We start from the raw sequence: 12,253 nt of genomic DNA on the forward strand, positions 1-12,253 counted from the left end.
TGGTATATGGCATTGGAGAACATAACAAAGAAGGAATCATATCCGTAAACCTAGTTACAGCGCTTTCCAAAAGACTTCTACTGTAATGAAACTTATTCCCCACTGCTGGGTAGTCCATTAAAGTAAATGTTATTAAGAAATGATCAGACAGAAGGGGGTTTTCAGGGAATACTGTTAAGTCTTCAATTTCCATACCATAAGTCAGAACAAGATCTAAAGTATGGTCAAAGTGGTGGGTGGACTCATTTACATTTTGAGCAAAGCCAATTGAGTCTACAACCCCTGGCAATAATTATGGAATCACCGGCCTCGGAGGATGTTCATTCAGTTGTTTAATTTTGTAGAAAAGAAGCAGATCACAGACATGACACAAAACTAAAGTCATTTCAAATGGCAACTTTCTGGCTTTAAGAAACACTATAAGAAATCAAGAAAAAAAAATTGTGGCAGTCAGTAACGTTAACTTTTTTAGACCAAGCAGAGGGAAAAAAATATGGACTCACTCAATTCTGAGGAATAAATTATGGAATCACCCTGTAAATTTTCATCCCCAAAACTAACACCTGCATCAAATCAGATCTGCTCATTAGTCTGCATCTAAAAAGGAGTGATCACAGCTTGGAGAGCTGTTGCACCGAGTGGACTGACATGAATCATGGCTCCAACATGAGAGATGTCAATTGAAACAAAGGAGAGGATTATCAAACTCTTAAAAGAGGGTAAATCATCACGCAATGTTGCAAAAGATGTTGGTTGTTCACAGTCAGCTGTGTCTAAACTCTGGACCAAATGTAAACAACATGGGAAGGTTGTTAAAGGCAAACATACTGGTAGACCAAGGAAGACATCAAAGCGTCAAGACAGAAAACTTAAAGCAATATGTCTCAAAAATCGAAAATGCACCACAAAACAAATGAGGAACAAATGGGAGGAAACTGGATTCAACGGCTGACCGAACTGTAAGAAACCGCCTAAAGGAAATGGGATTTACATACAGAAAAGCAAAACGAAAGCCATCATTAACACCTAAACAGAAAAAGCAAGGTTACAATGGGCTAAGGAAAAGCAATCGTGGACTGTGGATGACTGGATGAAAGTCATATTCAGTGATGAATCTCAAATCTGCATTGGGCAAGGTGATGATGCTGGAACTTTTGTTTGGTACCGTTCCAATGAGATTTATAAAGATGACTGCCTGAAGAGAACATGTAAATTTCCACAGTCATTGATGATATGGAGCTGCATGTCAGGTAAAGGCACTGGGGAGATAGCTGTCATTACATCATCAATAAATGCACAAGTTTACGTTGATATTTTGGACACTTTTCTTATCCCATCAATTGAAAGGATGTTTGGGGATGATGAAATCATTTTTCAAGATGATAATGCATCTTGCCATAGAGCAAAAACTGTGAAAACATTCCTTGCAAAAAGACACATAGGGTCAATGTCATGGCCTGCAAATAGTCTTCAAAAATCTTTGGTGGAAGTTGAAGAAAATGGTCCATGACAAGGCTCCAACCTGCAACGCTGATCTGGCAAAAGCAATCAAAGAAAGTTGGAGCCAGACTGATGAAGAGTACTGTTTGTCACTCATTAAGTCCATGCCTCAGAGACTGCAAGCTGTTATAAAAGCCAGAGGTGGTGCAACAAAGTAATAGTGATGTGTTGGAGCGTTCTTTTGTTTTTCATGATTCCATAATTTTTTCCTCAGAATTGAGTGATTCCATATTTTTTTTCCCTCTGCTTGGTCTAAAAAAGTAACAGTTACTGACTGCCACTATTTTTTTCCTGATTTCTTACTAGTGTTTCATAAAGCCAGAAAGTTGCCATTTGAAATGACTTTAGTTTTGTGTCATGTCTGTGATCTGCTTTTTTTCTACAAAATTAAACAACTGAATGAACATCCTCCGAGGCCGGTGATTCCATAATTTTTGCCAGGGGTTGTAATAATAGATTAAATGCAGTGTTGGGGCTGTCATTCTCAGCATCTATGTGGATGTAAAATCGCCCACTATAATGATCTTATCTGAGCTAAGCACTAAGTCAGACAAAAGGTCTGAAAATTCACAGAGAAACTCACAGTAACGACCAGGTAGACGATAGATAACAACAAATAAAATCGGTTTTTGGGACTTCCAATTTGGATGGACAAGACTAAGAGTCAAGCTTTCAAATGAATTAAAGCTCTGTCTGGGTTTTTGATTAATTAATAAGCTGGAGTGGAAGATTGCTGCTAATCCTCCTCCTCGGCCCGTGCTACGAGCATTCTGACAGTTAGTGCGACTCGGGGGTGTTGACTCATTTAAACTAACATATTCATCCTGCTGTAACCAGGTTTCTGTAAGGCAGAATAAATCAATATGTTGATCAATTATTATATCATTTACTAATAGGGACTTAGAAGAGAGAGACCTAATGTTTAATAAACCACATTTAACTGTTTTAGTCTGTGGTGCAGTTGAAGGTGCTATATTATTTTTTCTTTTTGAATTTTTATGCTTAAATAGATTTTTACTGGTTTTTGGTGGTCTGGGAGCAGGCACCGTCTCTACAGGGATGGGGTATTGGGGGGATGGCAGGGGGAGAGAAGCTGCAGAGAGGTGTGTAAGACTATAACTCTGCTTCCTGGTCCCAACCCTGGATAGTCACAGTTTGGAGGGTTTAATAAAATTGGCCAGATTTCTAGAGATGAGAGCTGTTCCATCCAAAGTGGGATGGATGCCGTCTCTCCTAACAAGACCAGCACAAATTAAACTCCAACCCTGAACCTAACTCTAAAACATTTAAGACAAAATAACTAAGGATCACATCAGTGTGTAGAGCCTCATTCCAAAACTGGCAGTCCACTTCGGGAGTGGAAAATCCTCTGATTTTGTCCACCATTGCAAGCATATTAAGAGACATGCAGATTTGGAAAAGAAGACAGATGCAGTGTGTGTGTTTGGGGTCTTTTTTTTGTTCAAAATGGCTATATCTGTACATAGCTGGATTAATAATATAAAATTGTATTTGACGTAGCATAGCCGTGTTATAGGGGCTACGGTTATGGGTTTAAGTTATCGGTTCGGTTTAAGGTTTCACCCCTGGTACGTAGGATAACTTTACACTGTCTGACTTCTGAGAAACAGCCCCGGTGTCATCGACTGAACAGTCGCCACTAAAAATCGGTCCACCCTGCCTTCACAGCGCATGCATCATTTCGGAGTGTCAGCAGTGACTCACCGATTATCGCCTTGTTTCTGCTCAAAACTAACTTTAGAATGATTTAAGAGGTTTACTTTGTCATCTAAAGGTCAATAATCACATTATTCCCTTTGATCGCTTTGGGTGTAGAGACTCAGACATGCTACTCTGGTGCTCTGATCGGTCTGCCGTCTTTTATTATGAAATAATGCAGAATTTATATGGAAATGATTGTTGTACAAAAGCTTCAGATATCTGTTGCTGAGCTAGATGATGACTGGATTGCAAGTTTAAGCAGAAACGAGGCGATAATCAGTGAAACACTGCTGACGCTCTGAAATGACGCATGCACAGTGAAGGCAAGGCAGACCGATTTTTAAGGGGGACCGTTCGGTCCCGTATAAAATGCATGTATGACAGCCAACATACTACAAGTACAAACATTCTGAACTCAGAGAAAGTGAGTAATTTCAGCCCTATGTACAACCCCTGGCAAAAAATTATGGAATCACTGGCCTCAGAGGATGTTCATTCAGTTGTTTAATTTTGTAGAAAAAAAAAGCAGATCACAGACATGACCCAAAACTAAAGTCATATCAAATGGCAACTTTCTGGCTTTAAGAAACACAAAAATCAGGAAAAAAAAAATGTGGCAGTCAGTAACGGTTACTTTTTTAGACCAAGCAGAGGGAAAAAAATATGGAATCACTCAATTCTGAGGAAAAAATTATGGAATCATGAAAAACAAAATAACGCTCCAACACATCACTAGTATTTTGTTTCACCACCTCAATGGTGGTGAAGTACAGTACTCTTCATCAATCTGGCTCCAACTTTCTCTGATTGCTGTTGCCAAATCAGCTTTGCAGGTTGGAGCCTTGTCATGGACCATTTTCTTCAACTTCCACCAAAGATTTTCAATTGGATTAAGATCCGGACTATTTGCAGGCCATGACATTGACCCTATGTGTCTTTTTGCAAGGAATGTTGGAATGTTTTCACAGTTTTTGCTCTATGGCAAGATGCATTATCATCTTGAAAAATGATTTCATCATCCCCAAACATCCTTTCAATTGATGGGATAAGTGTCCAAAATATCAACGTAAACTTGTGCATTTATTGATGATGTAATGACAGCCATCTCCCCAGTGCCTTTACCTGACATGCAGCCCCATATCATCAATGACTGTGGAAATTTACATGTTCTCTTCAGGCAGTCATCTTTATAAATCTCATCGGAACGGCACCAAACAAAAGTTCCAGCATCATCACCTTGCCCAATGCAGATTCGAGATTCATCACTGAATACGACTTTCATCCAGTCATCCACAGTCCAAGATTGCTTTTCCTTAGCCCATTGTAACCTTGTTTTTTTTCTGTTTAGGTGTTAACGATGGCTTTCGTTTAGCTTTTCTGTATGTAAATCCCATTTCCTTTAGGTGGTTTCTTACAGTTTGGTCACAGACGTTGACTCCAGTTTCCTCCCATTCGTTCCTCATTTGTTTTGTTGTGCATTTTCGATTTTTGAGACATATTGCTTTAAGTTTTCTGTCTTGACGCTTTGATGTCTTCCTTGGTCTACTAGTATGTTTGCCTTTAACAACCTTCCCATGTTGTTTGTATTTGGTCCAGAGTTTAGACACAACTGACTGAACAACCAACATCTTTTGCAACATTGCGTGATGATTTACCCTCTTTTAAGAGTTTGATAATCCTCTCCTTTGTTTCAATTGACATCTCTCGTGTTGGAGCCATGATTCATGTCAGTCCACTTGGTGCAACAGCTCTCCAAGGTGTGATCACTCCTTTTTAGATGCAGACTAATGAGCAGATCTGATTTGATGCAGATGTTAGTTTTGGGGATGAAATTTACTGCCACAATTTTTTTTCCTGATTTCTTATAGTGTTTGTTAAAGCCAGAGAGTTGCCATTTGAAATGACTTTAGTTTTGTGTCATGTCTGTGATCTGCTTTTTTTTCTACAAAATTAAACAACTGAATGAACATCCTCCGAGGCCGGTGATTCCATAATTATTGCCAGGGGTTGTATGTACAGATAGAAAACAAAAGGTACATAACCTGAATCACATGATCCAGACTGACCAATCAGATGTGCTGCACACAAATAGAATTTTACAGATATGACTAACACTAAGCATGAATAATCCCTGACTTCTCTTGTTGTCACTTGCTTGTTTTTGGGAGCGGAGGTGCAGATAAAGGAATATTTAATAAATTCATCTTTTGATATTAAGAATCCAAGAGTAAATGTTGGGCTTTGGCCAAAGTATCCCCTCTACTGAGTGCTTGAGCAGCTGATGCTAACACACTTGGCAAATGTCACACAAATATTTTTCCAGACTTCATAATTATTAAAGTCACCGCTGGCGTTTTTAAAGCAGCCACGCTGTTATCTCGACTTTGCGGCCCTTTCCTCGGTTTTCTCACCGTCTTTTGGGGAGTTCGCTGCTGTGGTTCTTCTCGCCGCTCTCGGCCTCCGATTCTCCGGCTTCGTCCTCGTCTTCGCACGGCCGCCTCCGCCGGGGAACATCCGACGAAAGGTCCGTGTAGGAACCGGACCAGCGCTTCAGCTGGTCCCGCCGCTTCGCCCTCGCCGAGTCTCCCATTTGTTTACGCGAGGACGACCGCCTTTTTAAAAATAAAACCTACAAAGAGAGGGGAAGACACACCCTCCATGTGTACGCTTTCACTTCCTGGTTCTCTTTCTCTGAAAGCAGCACAAATCTGGATGGAGTGCTGGCCGCCAGCCGCCATGTTGGCACTCCCTTGGTACTTGATGGCCAATATTTTAAATAATAGCGTTCTATATATTTGCAAGAACTGTAAGGCCACGTTTCTGGGAATTGCACAGAGAAATTACACAGCTTTAATGTGATAACTAGGCAATTTTTTTTTTACATGTTAAAGGGGTTTTTACTTATTCAAAGCATTGGCAGCATGATCTTACTGGTTAGCACTGTTGCCTCATAGCTAGAAGGTCTCGAGTTCGATTCTCACCTGTGGCCTTTCTGTGTGGAGTTTGCATGTTTGCGTGGGTTTCCTCTCACATTTAAAGACATGCAGGTTAGGTGAACTGCAAACTTTATAATTCTCCAGGTCTCCCTTGCAAAAGAGATCTTGATCTCAAGGGGACTAACCTGGTTGAAGCAATAAAAAAATAACCATACCATTTAAAAGCTTATTACATTGCCAAACCAACCACATAATCATTTGAAACTTATTTAACTTTTCTACCTAGTGCAAAATAAATTTATTTTGCATGGTGGTATTATTTGTTTAAAAGCAAAGGAAAGAAGATGAAGCTTCCAGCTCCTCCCCAGGAGTTGGATACCACGTGTCTCGGCCACACGTCTCGGACACTCGAGTGAAGAGAGGGGCAGAGCTGTCGACCGATCACCACCTGGTGGCGAGTTGGATCCGCTGGGAGGGGAGGAAGCCGGTCAGACCTGGCAGGCCCAAACGTATCGTGAGGGTCTGCTGGGAACGACTGGCGGAACGCTCTGTCAGTGAGTTCTTCATCTCCCACCACCGGGAGAACTTCTCCCAGATCACGGGGGAGGTTGGAGAGATGGAGTCGAGTGGACCATGTTCTCCACCTTCATTGTTGATGCGGCCGCTCGTAGCTGTGGTCGCAAGGTCTCTGGTGCCTGTCACGGGGGCAATCCCCGAACCCGGTGGTGGACACCGAAAGTAAGGGATGCTGTCAAGCTGAAGAAGGAGTCCTACTTATCTTTGTTGGTAGGTGGGACCCCAGAGGCAGCTGACAGATACCGGCAGGCCAAGCGTGCCACAGCCCGTGCGGTCGCAGAGGCAAAAACTCGGGTCTGGGAGGAGTTTGGGGAGGCCATGGAGGAGGACTATTGGTCGGCCTCGAAGAGATTCTGGCAAACCGTCCGACGCCTCAGGAGGCAGAAGCAGCTCTCCACCAGCACTGTTTACGGTGTGGGTGGGGAGCTGTTGACCCTGACTGGGGATGTTGTCGGGCGGTGGAAGGAGTACTTTGAGGATCTCCTCAATCCCATCGTCACGTCTTCCGAAGAGGAAGCAGAGACTGGGGACTCAGAGGCGGACTCATCCATTACCCAGGCCGAAGTCACTGAGGTGGTCAGAAAGCTCCTCGGTGGCAAGGCTCCTGGGGTGGATGAAATCCGTCCTGAGTACCTAAAGTCTCTGGATGTTGTGGGACTGTCTTGGCTGACACGCCTCTGCAGCACTGCGTGACGATCGTGGACAGTGCCTCTGGATTGGCAGACTGAGGTGGTGGTCCCTCTGTTTAAGAAGGGGGCCCGGAGTGTGTGTTCCAACTATAGGGGGATCACACTCTTCAGCCTCCCCGGTAAGGTCTATTCCAGGGTACTGGAGAGGAGAATTCGACCGATGGTCGAACCTCAGATTCAGGAAGAGCAGTGTGGTTTTCGTCCTGGTCGCGGCACACTGGACCAGCTCTACATGCTCCATCGGGTGCTCGAGGGTTCATGGGAGTTCGCCCAACCAGTCCATATGTGTTTTGTGGATCGGGAGAAGGCATTCGACCGTGTCCCTCGGGGCACCCTGTGGGGAGTGCTCCGGGAGTACGGGGTCCGGGGTCCTTTGCTAAGGGCTATCCGGTCCCTGTACCACCGCAGCAGGAGCTTGGTTCACATTGCCGGTAGTAAGTCAAACCTGTTTCCAGTGCACGTTGGCCTCCGCCAGGGCTGCCCTTTGTCACCGGTTCTGTTCATTATTTTTATGGACAGAATTTCTAGGCACAGCCAGGGTGTAGAGGGGGTCTGGTTTGGGAACCACAGAATCTCGTCTCTGCTGTTTGCGGACGATGTGGTTCTGTTGGCTTCGTCAAATCAGGACCTTCAGCATGCACTGGGGTGGTTTGCAGCCGAGTGTGAAGCGTCCGGGATGAAAATCAGTACCTCCAAATCCGAGGCCATGGTTCTCGACCGGAAAAAGGTGCTTTGCCCTCTTCAGGTCGGTGGAGTGTCCTTGCCTCTAGTGGAGGAGTTTAAGTATCTCGGGGTCTTGTTCACGAGTGAGGGACGGATGTAGCGTGAGATTGATAGACGGATCGGTGCAGCATCTGCAGTGATGCGGTCGCTGTATCGGACCGTCGTGGTGAAGAGAGAGCTGAGTAGGGGAGCAAAGGTCTCGATTTACCGATCGATCTACGTTCCGACCCTCACCTATGGTCATGAGATTTGGCTCATGACTGAAAGAACAAGATCACGAGTACAAGCGGTCCAGATGAGTTTCCTCCGCAGGGTGGCTCGGTGCTCCCTTAGAGATAGGGTGAGGAGCTCGGTCACTCAGGAGGAGCTCGGAGTCGAGCTGCTGCTCCTCCATGTCAAAAGGAGTCAGTTGAGGTGGCTCGGGCATCTTTTCCGGATGCCCCGACGCCTCGCTGGAGAGGTGTTCCGGGCACGTCCCATTGGGAGGAGGCCCCGGGGAAGACCCAGGACATGCTGGAGGGAATACATCTCTTGGCTTGCTTGGGAATGCCTTGGGGTTCCCCCGGAGGAGCTGGGGGAGGTGTGTGTGGATCGGGAGGTCTGGGCGGCTTTGCTTGAGCTGCTGCCCCCGCGACCCGACTCCGGATAAAGCGGAAGAAAATGGATGGATGGATGGATGGATGGAAAGAAGATAAGGCTTGCAGAAGCTGTGTGACATACACTCATCTTCCAGTGCATGTTTTCTGTAATTCTGTGTCATCTCAAGAAAAATAAAGCAGCACTGATGTTCCTCCTTTCACAGGCACATCAGATCCTCCTTCAGATAGCCCCGTTCCTCTCTAATGGTCTATGGATGAGACCAAAATGATGATGGATGACCAGATGTTCCAGGGTTAGGATCTACCCATGAGGAAGCAGACAGCCATATAATATTCCACATGCTTTACAGTGGAGAAATGTTGGGTGCAAGTGGGACCATAATCCATGCCAGTGACACTGGTGTAGTAGTTTTGTGCATCTAGTACCTGTTCATGACATTAACAGGTCAGTAGGAAAGGACAAGTGTCTCCTGTTGCCTTGTTTTTCATGCTTTTTCAGGAAAATAGAATTCATCTTTCCTCCAAAGACTTGGAGACAAAGAAACTGTGGACATCTCTGGCACTGATCATTTGACCACTGCAAACCCACGAAGGACATTTGCAGGGGATCCAGACTAGCAGACTGTGATTTGCTTGTTGTGAGTCTCGAGTTACATATGCATCTAGCGCCAATAAGCGTAGTACTTTGCCTGTTTTGAGGATGTGAATTTATTTATTTTTTCTGGAAAGTCTGGGCTGCTTTGAAGCCATCCCTGCCACAACTTGAGCAACACAATAATAATCACCAAGTCGTCTCATATTCCAAAACCAGGCTCTATTGGCTTCACTTCATGTTTGTCTGCTGCATGGAAACAACACAATAAAACCTCTCTCCATGACCAAGAGTGCATTTCCTGCTGACCTTGAGACATGTGTTATGTGTCTGTGCAAAAGATGTGCAGGAAACTGTGCATGAATCAAGAACAATGTCCTTTGTTACAGTGGTTGCTGCTGTCAAAGGAAGGTTCCTACATGCGCAAAAGCTTTGTATGATGACTCAAAGGAGAGTGATTTGGAATAAACATAAATGTATCAAGTTATTCAAGTTTCAAAAACAAGTTAGTGTTATTTTGAAATTCGTGTGTCTCAAAAATCAGAATTTTTGTTCATAATCACTGCCCCCCTGGTGGCCACAGTCGCATCCAACATGCCCAATGTCAACTTTGTTGTTTGGTCTTACTGTGGTGACCTCAAGGTCAAGGTAACTTTATTTGTAACCAAAAATAGATTTGGTTTACGGTGAAGTGAGTCGCCTTCCTCCACACACACACACACACACACACACACACACACACACACACACACACACACACACACACACACACACACACACACACACACACACACACACACACACACACACACACACAAAACAGTGCCTCATCCTAAAAGGCAGGGATCAGTGCCTGAAGAAAAAAGAAAAGAAAAAAAAAAGATCGTAGCAAATAAAAAACAGGATAAGAACAAATAAATAAATAAAAGCTATACAAAGAACGATACCAAAAGAGTGAATTCTATTTAATACTTGCTAGGTTCCGTTGATCACTCTGATGGCTGCAGGACCAAAGCAATATCTTTATATCCCTTGGTTTTACAGACCAGCAATTTATATCTGCAGCCTGATGGAAGAAGCTGAAATTCACTATGTCATGAGTGGGAGTTGTCCTCTGTAAATGTCTGACATATACAGTGCATCAGGAAAGTATTTACAGCACTTAACTTTTCAACAGTTTTTTTTTTATGTTACAGCCTTATTCCAAAATGGAGTAAATTCATTTTTTCCCTCAAAATTGTACATACAACACCTCATAGCAATATGAAAAAAGTTTGTTTTTTTTCTAAATTTGTTAAAACTAAAGAAAAAAAAAATCACATTTACACCTTTGCTCAATACTTTGTTGATGCACCTTTGGCAGCAATTACAGCCTCAAGTCTTCTTGAATATGCCACAAGCTTGGTGCACCTATCTTTGGGCAGTTTTGCTTATTCTACTTTCCAGCACCTCTCAAGCTCCATCAGCCATTTTCAGATCTCTCCAGAGATGTTCAATCAGATTCAGGTCTGGGCTCTGACTGGGTCACTCAAGGACATTCACAGACTTGTCCTGAAGCCACTCCTTTGATATCTTGGCTGTGTGTTTGGGGTCAGTGTCTTGCTGAAAGATAAACCGTTGCCCCAGTCTGAGGTCAAGAGTGCTCTGGAGCAGGTTTTCATCCGGGATGTCTCTGTACATTTCTGCATTCATCTTTCCCTCAATCCTGACTAGTCTCCCAGTTCCTGCAGCTGAAATACATCCCCACAGCATGATACTGCCACCACCATGCTTCACTGTAGGGATGGTGCCTGGTTTCCTCCAAACATGATGCCTGGCATTCACACCAAAGAGTTCAATCTTTGTCTCATCAGACAAAGAATTTTGTTTCTCATGGTCTGAGAGTCCTTTGGGTGCCTTTTGGCAAACTCCAGGCGAGCTGCCATGTGCCTTTTACTAAGGAGTGGCTTCTATCTGGCCACTCTACCATATAGGCCTGATTGGTGGATTGCTGCAGAGATTGCTGTCCTTTTGGATGGTTATTGGTCACCTCCCTGACTCAGGCCCTTTTCCCCCCAGTCGCTCAGTTTAGATGGGCAGCCAGCTCTTGGAAGAGTTTTAGTGGATCTGAACTTCTTCCATTTACGGATGATGCAGGCCACTGTGCTCATTGGGACCTTCAAAGCAGCAGAAATGTTTCTGTACCCTTACCCAGATTTGTGCTTTGAGAGAATCCTGTCTCGGAGGTCTACAGTCAATTCCTTTGACTTCATGCTTGGTTTGTGCTCTGACGTGCACTGTCAACTGTAGGACCTTATATGTAGACAGGTGTGTGTCTTTCAAAATGATGTCCAATCAACTGAATTTAACCCACGTGGACTCCAGTTAAGCTGTAGAAACATCTCACTGATCATCAGTGGAAGCAGGGTGCACCTGAGTTCAATTTTTTGCTTCATGGCAAAGGCTGTGAATACTTACGTACATGTGATTTCTCAGTTTTTTTATTTGTAATAAATTTGCAAAAACAAACCAAAAAAAAACTTTTTCACATTGTCATTATGGGGTACTGTGTGCAGAATTTTCATGAAAAAAAAAAAGAATTTCCTCCATTTTGGAATAAGGCTGTAACGTAACAAAATGTGGAAAAAGTGAAGTGCTGTGAATACTTTCCAGATGCACCATATCTACCCTCTTACACTCTGGGCCAGATTTCTCACAGTCATTGCCATTGTCTTTGTGAACAAAGGTCTAAGTGCTCTTTGGATCAAAGTCCAACAAATCTTTACTTTTGACACCACCACTAAAGTCAAACACTGTGGGCTTTCTGTCCTTTACTTTGCTGAAGTCTTTTTGTGGGCACTGTTAATAACTTGAAACATGTGGCTGTCATTTCATAAATTTTATTAAAGCTGTCTTAAGAGATCACCTAAAGGTCAC

At 43.7% G+C, this 12,253-nt stretch overlaps 1 protein-coding gene across 3 annotated transcripts in view; it reads right to left on the reverse strand.

Annotated features, from left to right (window-relative positions):
- Window positions 1-5,946, reverse strand: part of ppp1r12c (protein phosphatase 1, regulatory subunit 12C) — a 31,648-nt gene extending 25,702 nt beyond the window's left edge. The window contains exon 1 of one of the 3 annotated variants that reach the window (XM_034188119.1): window positions 5,634-5,946. In XM_034188119.1, the coding sequence (XP_034044010.1) occupies window positions 5,634-5,812 (179 nt within the window). In that variant the 5' untranslated portion in view covers window positions 5,813-5,946. The remainder of the gene's footprint in view (window positions 1-5,633) is intronic. The other 2 variants (XM_034188117.1, XM_034188118.1) reach the window with 2 other exon arrangements.
- Window positions 5,947-12,253: the final 6,307 nt, after the last annotated feature.

This window comes from Thalassophryne amazonica, chromosome 15 (assembly GCF_902500255.1).
Source record: "Thalassophryne amazonica chromosome 15, fThaAma1.1, whole genome shotgun sequence".
NCBI lineage: Eukaryota > Metazoa > Chordata > Actinopteri > Batrachoidiformes > Batrachoididae > Thalassophryne > Thalassophryne amazonica.